At 42.7% G+C, this 17,340-nt stretch overlaps 1 protein-coding gene across 1 annotated transcript in view; it reads right to left on the reverse strand.

Annotated features, from left to right (window-relative positions):
- Positions 1 to 7,122: 7,122 nt before the first annotated feature.
- PLPP7 (phospholipid phosphatase 7 (inactive)) overlaps positions 7,123 to 17,340 on the reverse strand; it is a 114,909-nt gene continuing 104,691 nt past the window's right edge. Inside the window, exon 2 of the mRNA XM_086924794.1 lies at positions 7,123 to 9,382. Coding sequence (XP_086780920.1) covers positions 9,018 to 9,382 — 365 coding nt within the window. The 3' untranslated portion in view covers positions 7,123 to 9,017. The remainder of the gene's footprint in view (positions 9,383 to 17,340) is intronic.

A 17,340-nucleotide genomic window follows, 5' to 3' on the forward strand; every position in this document is an offset into this window, starting at 1 on the left:
GAATATAGTGATGCTAAATAGAGATGACTACATAAATGAGATCAATCGTCAATTAGAAGATATTAGCTCCTATGTTAAATTAACAAGCAATCCCATGACTACTGTATCAGCAAACTTAAGTAGGATTCTTAAATATTGGCATAGTGCTGGGCTTTTGTCAGATCTTGAACTGAAATATTTGAATGTTGCCAACCCCAAAGCCGCTTACATATATGTGTTACCCAAAATACACAAGAGCACTACCTCCCCACCTGGAAGGCCTATTATTTCGGGGATAGGGGGACCCATAGAGAAAATATCTGAGTACATTGATATCACTCTTCAACCAATTGTAAGAAATATCCCGTCTTTCATGGAGGATACCAAGGACCTCCTATGCAAATTGGAGGACCTAGACTGGACATCCAATTTTAAGCTGGTAACATTAGATGTATGCGCGCTTTATACCAGCATACCTTTGGAGAAAGGTATGGCCGCCCTCACATATTTCCTCTCAAAAAGAGACGCTACACTATATGAGCACACCACCATGATCATTGAACTGACCAGATTTGCTCTGAACAATAACTATTTCAAACATCTAGAGGACTGGTACCAACAACACTCTGGTGTTGCCATGGGAGCAAAATTCTCACCCTCCTTTGCAAATATATATATGGGCTTCTACGAGGAACACCATATATGGAAGAAAGGCCCCCCTACACTAACTGAACACATTGTCTATTGGGGCCGCTTTATAGATGATATTTTTATGATATGGGAGGGTGACGACACACTACTCAACGAATTTATTGTCTATCTTAATGAGAATGAATACAATCTTAAATTCACCCATGAACACAGTGACAACAGCATCTCCTTTCTAGATGTCACTCTATTTATCGCTAACAACAAAATTGAATCCAAACTATTCAGGAAGAGCACCTCCTGTAATTCGGTCTTACACGCCAGCAGTGCCCACCCAAATTCCCAGATTGTGGCCATTCCATACGGCGAAATGACCAGACTACGACGCAATTGTAGTACAGATGATATATTTGTGGCAGAACTAGAGATTCTAAAGAAAAGATTTTTGACAAGAGGATATGACGATCACCTTCTCAATAAGGCACAGGAAAAGATACATAAGATTTCTAGGGAGTCAACCCTGAAAAGAAAGCCTAAGGAGCGTAAACAAGGTGCAGATAAAAAGCTGGCCATCATAACCAAGTACAATGCGAATAGTTCTAAGATCTTCAATGTGTTCAAAAAGCACTGGCATCTTCTACAACTAGACAAAGATCTGAACGAACACATTGGAAATAAACCATGCATTGTCTACAAAAAGGGTAAAACACTCAGAAACTGGCTCAGCCCTTCCAATATTAGGAACCCTACATCAAACAACCACGCATCAACTAGCATTAACAAATGGATGCCCATCAGACCCTGTGGTTTCTATAAATGCACCATGTGCAATATATGTCAATTTGCCATGGACAAGAAAAAGACATTTTCCTACAACACCAAACGAACCCACGAAATCAGGCACTTTATTAACTGTAATTCAAAGTTGGTAGTTTACTGCATCATATGTCACTGCGGGTTGATCTATGTGGGGAGCACCATCCGTCCCCTCAAGGAAAGACTACAGGAACACATTAGAGCTATCCGTAATAATGATGCTAGATACCCACTAGCAGCACACTATAATAAGGAGCACTCAGAACTGGAGGTATTGGGCATCCGTTTTCATGGCATTGATATGATTAAACCTGACCCAAGAGGAGGAGACAACACCCTTGCCCTCCGAAAATTAGAATCGCAATGGCTGATCAAATTACGTGCAGTAGACTTAGGGCTCAACACAGATAGGGACCTTCATGTCTTCCTTAAGGAGTAATTGTATCTGTCATATGTCTCTGTATATTATGTACTTCAACTACGATCCTTGTGTAAATTTCATAGTGACATATAGTACATATATGTTTCCTCTGTGAATGCACTGTTTTCCTGATATAAGATCATTTACGAGACTTTGCAAGGATGTATACATGTGGATATGCTGAATCCTTTATCCTCAATCTTATTCAATTTGTTCATAACCTTTCGTCTATTTATAATTTTTAATTTTGAACTACCATCAAGAGTTCTGGATACATTGCCTCACTGTCCTATTTTGAGGGGGTTTAATACTGTTACCCCGAAGCACTATCTCTCTTCTACAACCAGCCTGCTATGGCCCCATAGGCTTTAAATTTAAATACAGGGACGGTATATATTTATCAAAACTAGTCTATATGAGGACTCTTACTCTGCTTATATTTTTTCTGTATACTCGAAGAATACACCCAACAGAAGGTCGATGACATAACAACATTAATAGCTGGTCATGTCAGAATTACTAGCCTGTCAATTTTCGTTCACAGGCACCAATTTGAATTTGGAAACGAACTGAACACAATGTTATGCCTGCATTCCTACTGAAAACGGATCTGTAATTTACACTACCGAAAAAATAGAGCTCTTTATTCATAAACTCATATTTTTGAAATACTTAACTTCTCTAGTCCTAATACCAAAGGTCCGTTATTGGTGGACCGGCATGCAATACTATGGTCCAAGTACCTTCTTAAGATGGCCGCCGCATTTCCATTAAACTAATCGCATCTGATAGGATGGTTGTTTACTTTTACTTTTCCCGCGATAACTCCTTCCCGGCGTCCCTTTAAATTTTGAACGCGGGGTCGCGTCAATTTCAGTGCCTTGCAGTGGAGACTCGGCGCCCGGAAACAACGTAAACAAGGTAAATGATAAAGCTCTTGTATGTGTGGCGCTCAGCTAGACATGCATTATTCCTTATATAAAAATCTTTTTTGATTCGGACAGTTAGCCGTCTGCCCGTTTTTTCGTTCTTATTTTGTCCGTCAGCCTAACATAGCACGGGCACCCTTTTGATACCTATATTATACCGGGACACAATCAGGGCTGTGTGCGCTCAGCACTTTATGGATATGGGGTCTAATCAGGAGCACACAGACATTTTCGTGTGCCCACCTGTACTTTAATTCTTTGGGAAAGATCAAATAGATTACTAAGTTTGGTCTACATCTGTGTGTATTTCCTGGGGTTCTCCCTCCATTGAATCCCTCGTGGCTAACAATAAACAGGTCGTGTGGGGCACACAGTGGGTGTAAACGTTTTTTGTTTTTGGTGTACTTTACCTCCAGCCACTGTTCTCTCGAGGGTCAATATAAACCCCGACCCCATTTGTAATTGTACACTGGGTTTCTCCCTAACAGATCTCCTATTAAAACGCAGATATGCAGGGTATTTAGACTCTGGATACATCAGTCCCTTTTCTATTTGTTGTTTCAGACTTATCAAGGTCTTTTAAGAATTTCTCATCCCATGAGATAGGACGTATTTCCACACAGCGAGACGCACCCTCATAACAAGTGAGTGACTAGTAATATAATCTCTCTTTTAGAAGTTTTCTAATTTTCCCAATTCCTTGGATATGCTACAAGGAATTATAAACACCAAACCATTGTTCTCCTCTGTAGGAAGTTTGTTTCTTGGAGCTGGAGTAATATATTGCAGTTATAAGGAGTACTTATTAAAATGCAGACATGCAGGGCATATAGACTCTGGATGCATCAGTTCCATTTTTTCATTTGTTGTTTCAGAATTATCAAGGTCCTCAATAATCTCTCATCTAACGAGATAGGACGTACCTCCACGCAGTGAGACGCACCCTCATAACAAGTGAGTGATTAGTAATTAAATCTCTCTTTTGGAATTTTTCTAATTTCCCAAATCCTTGTATATGCTACAAGGAATTACAAACACAGAACCATTGTCCTCACTGTAGGATGTTTGTCTCTTGGAGCTGGATTAATATCTTGCAGCTATAAAGAGTACTGTCTATACATCGTTACAATCAGCTTGATCTATATGCCTACACACCTATATACTCTTTTTGTGTGCTTCCTTTGCTGCACCCAGAACTAAAATTAATGCATCCATTTCTTGTCTATATTATAGGACTAATTCAAATCAGCTCTGTTCGTTTCAATGATTCATGAGGGATTAAACTAGATCCGTGTTACCTAAAGGGAACCTACTTGCTTAAGAGCTCGCTGTGACTAAAAACTTTCAATAGGTAGGGCAATCTTTTTAATTAGGCCATAATCTTGCTTACATTTAAACATCTTGATCCCAATAGCTATATAACATATGCTGTACTCCATCTCTATCAGGCTTCGCATAAAACGCTTCATACCAGCACCCTTTTTGATTACAAACCAGTCCGATGCCAGAGCAGCACACGACCAGAGCAGCATAAGACCAGAACAAGATAGGTAGGTCTTTGTCTCACTACAGTTTCATCTTGTGTATTTATAGCCTACCATTTGTTGCAGAAGACTGTGTTTCTCAATCTTGAACATGGTTAAGTAAAGAGTGAAAAAGCAACAATATCTGGACACCACTCAGACATTAGACAATTTCATTATACTGGAGCCAAGAAGCCTTTAACATACCAAGTTTACACATGCAGTGTTATGATATTACAGTCTCGTAGCGTGAAACTATATGTATATACTTGTTCAGCCTGTCCTGATATGTTTGTGATGTCTTTACAGACAGTATCTGACACATTTCTATCTCTCTGTGATCAGCCCACAGGCAACATAGTAATGTCCCTGTTTTTTAGTGGTTTTCTAGGGATGTTAATATGAATGTATATATACGGGATTATATGTATGAGACCATGTAAATAGGCCAAATGTATCTATCTAGGGATTTTGTATATATTTAGTGTATATATATTTTATGAGATACTTATTGTAATTTTTATATTTCCAGCCTTGAAAAAGCCCTGGAGAGGGCGAAACACGTGTCGGCAAAGATAAGCTGGAAATCTTTTAACCTATTTGAATAATAAAGAACTTTAAGAACAAGATTCGGTTTTGGATCCATATTTTACATTGACATCGAACCATTCAATAATGTTGGTGCAATAACCTCTGAAATGACCACATTCATGTTCATAGATTAATGGACTGTTAAGAGGGTGCTTGTGCAATTTGGTTTTCTCGCTTGATTCATGGTATTTGCATTCAGTTGCATTGCTCAAACACCCCTGGTGGTGGGTGTCTTATCAAGTTCTCAGTGCACCTCTATATCTTCTCTATACCTCACGTATTACATACCCAGGGAGAATAACTAACAACAGTAGGTGCGGACGTTTTCTCTGTTGAGAAACACTACCACCATTTTGTTTGTATTAACCAATTGCCTCGACGTCGACAAGGATTTTGACGGCGACTGCCTCACCGGCGATGTCCTCGACGTCGATGGAGCTCTCTTCCACGTCGATCTGGTTCTCGACGTCGAGCGCACCTTTTTTGATGGTGACGCTCCCTGGAGTCGATGCTTCTTAGTTCTACCTTCTGGAGACGCCGATCTTCGACGTTTGGGCTGAGAAGATGGCTTGGCAGATAATAGGCCTTTAGAACTCTTCTCACCACGGTTTTCTCTCTCCAGAAGGCCCAGCAACCTCATTTTCTCTCTTTCTTTTAAAGTTCTATTTGAAAGGTTGAGGCAGTGATAACATTCTTCCACCTTATGAGAAGCTGGAAGACACACCACACAAACAGAGTGTGGGGGTCAGTTTTCGACATCTTCTTCCCACAGGAAGGACATTTGTAAAATAAAGGTGGCATTCTGACTAAAAAACACCAACAGCTTAGTCAAAAAAGGGTAACAACCCACCACCAAAGTTATATTTTGTCAAGAAAAGGCAAGAAAAACCAATTTCTGACAGAAAATACTTCAAAAGAGCAAAGCTCAAGTTCCAGGTTCCTCACAGAACAAGCCGGAAAAAAGAACTGACCTAACTGTCACCTGTGGGGCATGATGGGAACAGAGTTCTCCTGGAGGCCTTAAATGCAAAGTGTGCAGATTCTCTGGGGCCTTAAAGGCAGGGTGCCAGTCTGATTTTCTGTACACAGACATTTTTTCATATGCAGCCCTTTTAGGCTAATAACTGTTTACTACAGGTTCTTTGATGAAAATAAAAGGTTTTTCATGGCTATAAAATGCATTTTAGGCTCATGCCTGTTTATTGCATTTATATACAGCATATTTTCATGCTTCAGAACGTGTAAGGTTTGGTTTGATTAGCCTATGTGTTAAGGTTAGGCTGCATATTATGGTTATTATACATGTATATGTGTATAATTACTTAGTACTTTGTACTTTTGGTTATATTTACACATATATATGTATATTGTTTATGTGTTCCGGGTCCCCGCTCATGGGCGGAGATAATTCAGTGCTTATGACTATTAATGAGTATCCCCTGGAAGAGAACCTGTAAAACTGATATAAAGATGCAGGGAGAGTCTGTTGGTGTATGAAAGTGGCAGGAGGTGAAATTAAGACTATACAGTCTTGATATTTGGTAACCCTAAATGTCTGGCAGACTACCTTAAAAAAAATATGGGCTCCAGCACTTATTTTATAAATTAAGCACTGCGTCTAGTCCCAACTAGAGGCAGCATGGGACTAAAATATGGCAAGGAAAAGCAATATTAACATCACTTCATTGCTGGGGTCTTGTATGACAAGCCTCATTTGCATGCAGTATATTATAGTTTGTATAGCTACACTAAATGCCATTGGGTAGAGTGAGCATTTTTAAGATGTGTGTAATAATGATATTCACAGAAAGTGTTAGGTGGCTGAGATAAAACTACAAATCTGTCCTTCAGGCTCTAACATTAGTGCTGTGAAAAGATTAGGTATGCATTTAGTAGCTCAGCTACATTTATTGGGTCATGTACATTACCTGGAGCAACAATCACCTGTGAAGTCCATCTGGAGAGTATCTGCCCTACACATAAAACAAAATGATAGTGAGAGTTGATAAAACGAGAGGATGTGTGATAAGGCACTCCCTTGATAAGGCGATAGACTTAAAGTCCAAGCAATCACCATCTTGGCTTGGGAGCTCAAAGGCCTTCATTATATGTGCTGAATGTCCAATGGTGTCAATCTTGTTCTGCAAACCACCTCTTGACAGTAAGGTATACATAACTGCCTAATCATTTTTTTTTTTACACACACCAGTAAGGCAACAGGGAGAAGACTATTTTATTGGGCAGAGGTCATGCTCAAAATGAAGAGAAGCAAGGCTTGAAGAAAAAGCACAGCGCTTTCAAAGAATTTGAGATTGGGTGCGAAATTCTTCATTAAAATCCAGCGGCGGCTCCTCTGCTAAGGCAGAGGAGGGCCGCCCCACTGCTTTTAAGCACTGCAAAAAGGAAGAATAAAATGATAATAACTCAACGTTACTATAATTTTATTTTTACTTACGGAGGCAGTTTTACGGGGCGGGGTTGTCGTCACAGCCAGCTGGGGGAGAAGTGGTTGTCGCACTTAAGTGTCCATGACGGTTTGGCTGTCTGTCATGGGCCGGCCCAACAGTAATGCACACTTGGAGTGTTCTCCACGCGGCTGCATTGCACAGCCTGGGTGGAGAACATGCACCGGCTCCCACCACCTCTCTGAGCGCCACACCAGGGTGTTCAAACCAGTCACGACGCTGCTGTCATGTTGGTGACAGCAGCGTCGTGATTGGCTTTGGGGAGTGTTGGAGCCTGCGTGCGTCGACAGAAGAACAGAAGAGGACGGAGGAGAGGCAGCGGCCGGGTAACTGAAATTTTATTTTATACTCTAACCCCCCTCCACCGCGGTACCAGCCATACCATTCCATGGCAGCTGCCACTGGTAAAATATACATAAACTTTAACACCAAATTTAGGAATTTAGGATGATAAAAAGTTTGGAAATAGACTCTTGTAATTTGTGAGACCCTGTACTAAGGGCCTCACAGACTGCAAAGTAGTACAGAAAAACTTTAAATCCTTATAGGCTTAAGGCAAACAGCTATGCAATTCGGCAACCTCATCAACATACTTCACGTCTTGAAATTCTTCCTGATTTGTAGTTTATTTTCTCTCTCAATGTATGTAAAAATGTTAGATGTCCTGAGTCGGGTCTCCATTTCATCCCTAAACAGGATGTGCTTTACAGACAGACCAGGGGTAATTGCTGAAGGTAAGAAAGGCACCTGAATTCACTGGGGCAGCAGGACCCACCTCGACTAAGAACCTGGGATGTGAGAAATGTCGGGACGATTTAAGAACAGCATGCGTGGGGCCTGAAGCAAGAGAAATGAAGGCAGGCACAAGAGTCCAAGAATGATAGTCAAGGAGGCATGGGCCAATGCTGCTGTTTTTCGTGAAACCTAGGGCACAGGTAGAGAATGATACCTGAGTCAGCTGCACAGCAGTTAGAAGGGAAATGCTATCCACAGACACAACATCGAGTTTAAGTGCTGCGCTTTAGAAATGCATTCTGTTTAGCAGCAGAGAAACAGAGAGAAAGGGCTGGTATTAGCAGCATCAACCATAAATAATGTCACGATAAAGGTGAGAAAATACAGAGGGGCATGTCATGCGCTCAAACGTTTAGGAAGAAGAATGCGAAAACAGCAGAAGTAGCATCATTTGAGCGAACCCCATGCAGGTGCTCCATCATTACACTTGCCTCTAACACCATGATCATTACCCATCTCATTTTGGGATTCTAAAATGGGACTGTGCTGCTTAGCTCTTTACAATTACACACTGCAGACTAGGTGCCTCCTGCCTAGTAGTGCTGTGTGCGACCCACTGAAATGGGGCACCCTACATGGATCCACCAAAAACAGTTTAAATGGCGACACAGTACGTCAGGCAGGTTGTTCAGAAAGTCTCCGAGGCTCAAATCCACAACCAGTACACAAGGAGGGCATACAATTGTGTCCAAACAAACAGCTTAAAAGATCATGATACAGTGTTCAATTGAGAAGAATCTTTTGATTTCAACAAGGATCAAGAGTCATAAAAAATAATCAACCACTAATCAATCCATCAGTTGTCCGCATGCACAAAGTTTTTAAAGAGTGTGATCCTGCACAAGAGCCTTCACCACATTGAGATCAACAGCTGACAGGTGTTGGATGACATCCATAGCAATTCTACCACATGGAACTCTAGGTAACCAATCACAAAGCCTCCAAAAACATCAGTGATATGGTGTCGTCCAACCATGATACGTGAGAATCCCACGCCGAATGCCCATAGAACGAGGAGAATCCGGAGGGGAACAGCTAACACCAGGTGGTTGAGGAGGAACTTAGAAACCAGCATGGCCCGGCTGGCATGACCTGCAGGGAAGGCATACAGGTCCATCATTATATAGTCCACCACGCCCAGGGTAAGCTCGTATGGGCTCCTCCGCTTGACAAGCTTCTGTACTGCAGCCACGATTAGGATGTCCAGTATCAGGGCTGTGATGACACAAAAAGGGAAATATCAGAAAAGTAGCATACAGGAAGAACAAACAAATTACATACCTGTAACAATCTTTGTAGAGCACATGTCCTTTCTCAGATTCACAGCCTTGTGGCCATCCCACATTCTCTCTACAAGCTACCAGTCTAGAAAGCATCCCTGCCTATTGTGTAAAATGAAACACAACTCAGCACTAATATAATTTCTCCAGTGTGTGTTCCCTTCTCATGTTCTCCACCGTATTATATTCCCACTAGCCAACAATGGCACTTCACCAAATTATACAGTGAGTGTGAATCGCTATAGTTCTCAAGGGAGTCAGCACTTTCCACGTGGAGTGGGCTCTCCACTTAGGACTTCCTACATTGGGGAGTCCGCCGTGAACCCCTTCTCAGCTACGTTCTGTCGCCTCCCATGTAATTTCTCCTCCCAGCCGCACATTGACATTAAAGAACCTTTTACCTAATGTTTTGATCAACCTTCAGATGACTACCCAGGCGGTAGGCTTTGACATTTTCACTACATTTCAGCTAAAGAGTCCCATATAAACAATGCAGCAGGGTGCAGGGCACGTCGGAATAACATTCAGATGTTCCCTGCAGTAGATAGAATCAGGGAAAAAGTTCTGACACTGACCATCCGTTCACATTGTCTTCTCTCTCTATTCTGATACATCGTTCATGTACAGGACCATAGCCAGGGGTATTTGTTTTTGGGGACATGGCCCCCAGTGAAAAAAATAAGGACGATTCGAGGAAAGGAAGTGCTATTTCCTTAACATTTTTTATATAATGCTGAACCATTAGGGAGGTTTTAATGCATACAGTGCATTTTCTTTTGCAATTTTTACAACAGTTCTGTTCTTCACCAGTGACGTTTTGGAAACGTGTGAAAAATGTACACTTTAAAGCATATAAGTGAAAACAATATAGTTTGAAAAGAAATAATAACCAGAAGAGCAGTCTGTCCAAGGAACTGTTAGGAAAATGCGTTTTCTTTATTGTGCATAAAGCATATAGCCATCTGTCTGACAAATGGAAGAAGTTTATGGAAAGCTCTACGTGTGGGTTATGTGGTCTTCAGCAAAGGAGATTTTTTCAAACATCGTGGAAGGTGCTGCATTAAAAGTACATTGGACTGATAAGATTTGTGAACACTGAACTGTAAATTAATCAAGGTTCATACGAGACTTGGGGATTATCTCCAAGGAACATTTGCGAGAATTAGTGGAAATGGCCAGTAGCAATCATCCACAGTTTCAGTAAGTACACATTTGATAAAAAGCTAGGAGCACCAGAGGTTCGGCTGTGCATTAGGCACTGTGTCCATACACTCAGTGGGTGCTCCAATACATCACCAGTAAAAGTAATGGTTTCGATGTACTCCAGACACATGGCCAATAAGGAAAAGTTTCTTACCTGTAACTCCTGTTCTCTCGTAGGGAAATAACAAAGATAGTCAATCATTGGTTAGTCCCGCCCAGGGGCAGGGACCCCGGAGCACTTCTTCAATACATTTCTTCTTAAATGTAGAATTTCGTATTTCTTCAGGCAGGCCTGCAAAGGAATTTAAAAAAGAGACAGATAATGCAGCCTATATACCTAGGCTACCATGCCCAAATTCTTCATCATGAAGTCAAAAAAGGGCCAGCACGAAGTATTTGTGTATAATGTCAAGATGTTTCTGCAAACAGCATACATCTCCCTCATTTATGATAGAGATGAAGGATAAGGAGGACAGAGTAGCATAACTGGCTGTCATTATATGGCTAAAAAGAGACTGTGCCTTTAAGAACCCTGAGACCACCAGTATTCCATCATGCTCACATGCCCAGCAGGTGGTAGTTGCTTCAATTCTTTGTGAAGGTGGTGTAGGAACAGATGTAAATTGTAGGTTATGTTCATTACATTTGCACAACTCACCCTGGGGCACCTGGGTGCTGGCTACAGCAGCAAACAAACATTGACAAGAAAAGGCATCATTTTAAAATAGGGAGGCTTTCAGCAGTTTCCTAAATTGGTAGTAGTTCATGCAGATAAGAATATGCACAGGAAGTCTGTTCGTGTAAAAAGGAGCCAGACAGGAAAAAGCTCTCCCAACACATCTAGCAAAGCGGATGTGGGGTCGCTCAACAGGGCTTTGTCCTTAGATCTTAAAGTTCTGGTGGGTATATGCCGCTTTGATTTGGTGTTGGAGATAACTGGTGCCTTGCCCTCTTAAGGTATTGAACGTGAGGCAAAAGATCTTAAAAATGCTCATCTTCCTTACTGGCTGCCAAGTGTAGGGATTTCAACGAAGGGGCCGACGGAGTTCCAGGTGGAAGGTTGAGAACAAGCCTAGGTGCGGTGTTTTGAACTACTTGTAGTTTGGCCATGAGAGTCTCATTTGCTGCACCCTGTAAATCATTTCCGTAGTTTAACCGGCTCCACCGAGGAGGGAGGGTTGCTTATGACTATCATGGAAACTCCCCTACGAGAGAACAGGAGTTACAGGTAAGAAACTATTCCTTCTCTTGTATGAGATGTTCCAAGTATAGTCATAATCACTGAATAGAGTAGAAAGCGCATCCCCACATTGCACGGTGGAGTAGACAGAGGATCATCAAGAAAATGTAAGCAAATTGGTTTCTGAGGGAACCCTGCCATATTTGAGCATCTGCTCTAGCATCAGAGTCTAGACATTAGTGCTTAGTGAATGTATGTACTGATTTCCAGGTAGCTGCTTTGCAAATTTCTAGAATATGAATAATAAAATTAATAGAATGCACAGTAAAGCAGCTGAAGCCGCTTTGCATTGGTAGAGGGTGCTTTAGGTATAGCTTAGTGTTTTTTGTTAGCTTTTTGATAGCACATCATAATACAAAAAAGTATCCATCACGAAATGGATAGATTGGCGGTGGGTAAGCCTGTACGAACCAGAACGTAGTTGATAAACAATTGGTTCGATTTGCGGATTTCTCGAATAGACTTAATTTTAGAACTCTGCTCATATCTAGGGAATGGGAAGTTCTTTCTGATGGAGTAGAGGGATTCTGAAAGAATGTTGGTAATGAGATTGTCTGGTTGACATGGAAGTCCGAAACAACCTTAGGGAGGACCTTTGGGTTAGTACTTATAACCACTATGCTAGAATGAAGTACAGAGTATGGTTCATGAGAGCAGAGCACTTGGATCTCGCTAACCATGGGGGTAGATGCTATCGCCACAAGGAAGGCGGTTTTCCAATACAAGTGTTGGAGAGATGCCTCATGTATGGTGTCGAGGGGTCCGGCATCAGGCGTGAAAGGACTACATTAAGCTCACTGGGGGAAGGGAGCCTCATGGGAGAAAAAAATCTCATCAAACTCTCTAGGAAATCCCTGATGACGGGGATTCTGGAAAAAAAGATTTGTGAAGGACATTTCCTGTAGGCAGTAAGAGCTGTCAGCTGAACCTCTAAAGAAAAGAATAGCAAGTCAGATTTTGCAAAATGTATTAAGTATGGAAGAATGACATTTTCCTGGCAAGTGGTAGTATTCTCGTTCTTAAATGAACACTATGCAAAATCTCTTAATTTGAAGGCATATTCAGAATGTGTGGAAGGCCGCTTAGGTTCTTTGAGGATCGCCATGCAGTCTTGCGGCAGATTCAAATGTCCATACTGCACTAGCTCAGGAGTGATGCTGCAAAATTCAAAGGGGAGAGACTGGGGTGTAACATCTGGGCTATACATTTCGTCAGTGGGTCTGGTCTGCATGGCAGCAGGGACTGGTGAAGGAGGTCCGTGAATTGAAGTGGCCACTCCAGAGCTATGAGGTTTACTATAGTTGTGGATTGGGACAAATTGATGAGGACCATCATGATCAGGGAATCGGCAGAGAAGTGTACAGAAATTTGCCGGTCCAGATGATCCATAGGACATTCTCCTGAGTTTCTGGCTGGAAGAACCGCGATGTGAAGCTTAGGCATTTGTTGTTTTCTGCGATGGTGAACAAGTTGATGGCCGGAGTTCCGTACCGTTGGAAGAGGTTTTGGATTACGTTGCCGTTTTAAGACCCACTCATGGTTTTCTTGCAGTAGTCTGCTGAAGGAGTGTGCTAGAGCATTTTGGACACCTGGAAGGTAAGTTGCCGTGATCGTAAGGTCCCTGGCTAGAAGCCATTTCCAGATTATCTGGGCCTCATGTGACAAGGGCCTGTACCGCCTGCCTCCCTGCTTGCTGAGGCAGTATGCATGGTTGTCTTATTGTCCGTCTGAACAAGGAGGGAGTGGGATCTGAACAACGGATGAAACGTGTTCAGCGCCAAATGGACTACGTGCAGCTCGAGGAGATTAATATGGTATGTCATTTTTCTCTGCAACCACTTACCCTGGATTTGGAGATGACTGATCTATGTGGGTTCCCAATAACAGTAGAGAGGCATCTGTGACTATGGTATGAGGAGGAATCTCCTGATGAAATGGGGCAACTCGAAGGAGACTGGTTGGAGAGCACCACTATTTCAGGTACAGCTTTGCACGAAGAAATAGTTGGATCCTGTCTTCCTAATTGCCTGTCTGTTGGCCCTACAGGTCCTCGAGACATTCCTGTAGAGGTAGCATGTGGAGACGGGCATTCAGTGTGAGAAAGATGCAGGTGGCCATAGAACCGAGGAGGGAGGATGCTGTTTTCACTGTTGAATGAGAAGCTTTCATGAGAGCATGACACTTAAGAAGGATTGATAAGCGTCTCTCCTCTTAAGGACACACCTTTGCCCATTTTGTATAGATTGAGGCTCCCCAATAATGTGCTGTAAACTTGTTGCAGTTGACCTGAAGGCCTAACCTTTGTAAGAGATTGCAAGTCCAATCATATTGAAGCTTAGCTTCTTGAGACGTGGATGCCTTGATTATCCAATTGTCTAGGTACGGGTAGGCAATACATTTTGTGTCTCCTAGGATGGATAGCCACTACTGCCATACACTTGGAGAATGTCCTGGGAGCTGACTTCAGGCCAAATGGAAGTACTTGGTATTGATAATGGTCCTGCCCCACTATGAACCTCAATAACTTTTGATGCTTTCTGGCAATTGGTATACAACAGTATGCATCTTGAAGGGCGATGGAACAGAGCCAATGCCCCTGGTGTGATTGAGGATACATTTGGTGCAATGTCAGTATCTGGAAATGTTCTCACGGAATCTACTTGTTGGCTGTTTTGAGGTCGAGAGTGGGTCTGAACAATTCTCGTCTTTCTTCCTGACGAGAAAATACCTAGAATAAATGCCTGTACTTCGTTGTTGGTGAGGAACAGTTTTACTGCCAGCTTTTTAAGAGGATGTTGACCTCCGCTTGTGGCATTGAGAGTTGGAAACTGGATGGTTTTAGAGGTATGGACGATGGAGGACTGGTGAACCTCAAACAACATCCATTACGAACAATATTCAGTACCCAGGCGTCTTGAATTAGGTTTTTGCCACTCTGCTGGATAATGTCAGATGCTTACCCCCACTGGAGAAGATAACAGAAGAGGGTAAAGTAATGACTCATGGTTTTGACTCGTATGGTTGCTTACCCCCTTGAGCAGACGTACAAACTTTCGGGTGTTACGGGTAGCAGGCGCTCATATAAAAATAATAATTTATATCTTGATCCTCTAGTTGTGTAACTGGTGCATCCAAGGGTTATGGGAGAAAACACCCCACCTCCACTGATTTTCAACCAATGTTGAAAATTATACACGACACAAGATCTCGGAGCACACAGAAATTGAAAAAAATCGCCACATATGGGAGTCCAAAATTCCACTCCAAAGCAACGCTGTTTGCAAAAGAAATCTTTTTTTCCCACAGAAATCCACTAACGCGTTTTGCCTAGGTTAGAGACACCTACGGCTTCGTCAAGGCTGCACAATGTCAAGATCACTCCTCGTCGATGTTCCCCTTCTGAAGTATGCACTATTCCAAATAGTCAGAAAGTATTTAAGAATGCCTGTACACAGGCAGGACGCCACAACAAGCGAATAGACCTTGGATTGGAAGGGATAATACGAATTTGGACCGAATAATTAGTCCTATGATCACTCCTTCTGAAATTATACATAATTTCACCTATACTTCTTGATGTCATATATGCCATATTGATATAACCGAGGCGTGCAGCGCCATTACATATGGTCGAACAGCCAGGGCAACACGGCATTCTTAAATACTTTCTGACTATTTGGAATAGTGCATACTTCAGAAGGGGAACATCGATGAGGAGTGATCTTGACATTGTGCAGCCTTGACGAAGCCGTAGGTGTCTCTAACCTAGGCAAAACGCGTTAGGGGATTTCTGTGGAATAAAAAGATTTCTTTTGCAAACAGTCTTGCTTTGAAGTGGAATTTTGGACTCCCATATGTGGCGATTTTATTCAATCTCTGTGTGCTCCGAGATCTTGTGTCTTGTACCCCCTTGAGCAGGCTGCTGGGTAGATCTCCCTATAGGCTGCTTTTTTTGATATGTTTGGTAGAGACGTTGATGCTGCTGTTGTGCACCGCATTGCTGGTGGCCCTGATACCAGAGAGGGGTTTGAACTAGGGGTGGGCGGAATTTGCGTAGTCGCGCTACGCAAAGCTCTGGAAAATGGTAAAAAAATCTCACGCGAAATTGCTTGTTCCGCCCGTTCGTGCGTTTTTTTTCCTGTTCGAGTGTTTGCATGTTCAGGGGGAAATATCTTGCGAACAAGCAAAAAATTCCACAAAGCCGTGGATCTCGAAATCTTTGGCAATTCCGCATTCTCCCCGGAATGAGAAATTACCCAAATTCCGTGAGCGGAACTTAATTTACCGCCCAGGCCTAGTTTGAACCCCCTGAGAATAGGAGCGGCGATCGTAGAGTCGGAAAGGTTTCCTGTGGGTCTCTCTATGCCGACTGCGTATAGAGTTTCCATTGTCACCTTCATCCGTGCCATCTCATTGTCAGCAAAGCTTCCAAATAAAGTGGTACCAGAGAACAGCAGATTTAATTCCCTTTGCTGTGATGCTGGCTTGAGGTATGTAAGGCGGAGCCAAGAGTACCTTCTAGGAGCGACGCTATGGCAGTATTCATGAGCTGCTAATAGGAACGAGTCAGCTTTCAGCAAGAGATCCTTGGAAGGTTCAAGTAGACCTGGTACTAGAGGCAGCAAAAGCCTGGATGCTGATCTGTGTTGTAGCCTCTCAGAAATTACTGATGTTGTTGGTGTTGGAGTTGACACAGGAATGTTACGTTTTGTCACTCTCCTCACGAGGACCTCTTGAAATGTGGGGACATCATCCACTGGTGATATAGGTGGAGAGTCTGAAAGTGTTGGGGAATATCGTCCAGTAGAAGTGGACAAAGTGTCCATAAGCTGTCTGACCAAGATCATCAGTGATGATGATGGCGGGATGCCTGGTAGAGGTAAAAGTGAACCTTGGGCTGTGACAATGGCGTCTTGAATAAAGGTGCGACCTAGGACAAGACCTGGGTCTTGGAGTGACCGGTGATGCTGGAGTTGGAGGCTGTGATGGAGCAGGCAGTGGAGGGGCGGAGGAGATGGAGTTGGTGGTGGAGAAGATGCTTGGACCCCTGAAGAAGGTGAATATGCTCTACAGCACCCCTAATCTGGGGAGGAGTAGATGAGTCTTGTCTTTCGTGCCTCCTGTAGCCTAGACGATGATGAGAGTTCTCAGCGTTGAACGATCTCAACCTGCCTGTCAATGGCGACTGCCGATCGTGCCTTGATGTTGGCCTAAGGTTCCACCTCCAGACTGCATCTGTTGTCTTCTTCACTCCTTGGTACCTTGATGGAACATCTTCTCTTGGTCTCTCAGGGTGCGTCTTGAAAAGCTCCTGCAGTGATGGCAAGATGCAGGAACATGATCTTCTGGGACGCAGAGTACACACACCTCAAGAGGGTCTGTCTTGGCCTTTTTTCTCCTACAAGCTAGGTATTTGTAAGAAAAGATGGCATTTTCTGTTAAAAAACCTC

This window comes from Lissotriton vulgaris, chromosome 5, assembly GCF_964263255.1.
Source record: "Lissotriton vulgaris chromosome 5, aLisVul1.2, whole genome shotgun sequence".
NCBI lineage: Eukaryota > Metazoa > Chordata > Amphibia > Caudata > Salamandridae > Lissotriton > Lissotriton vulgaris.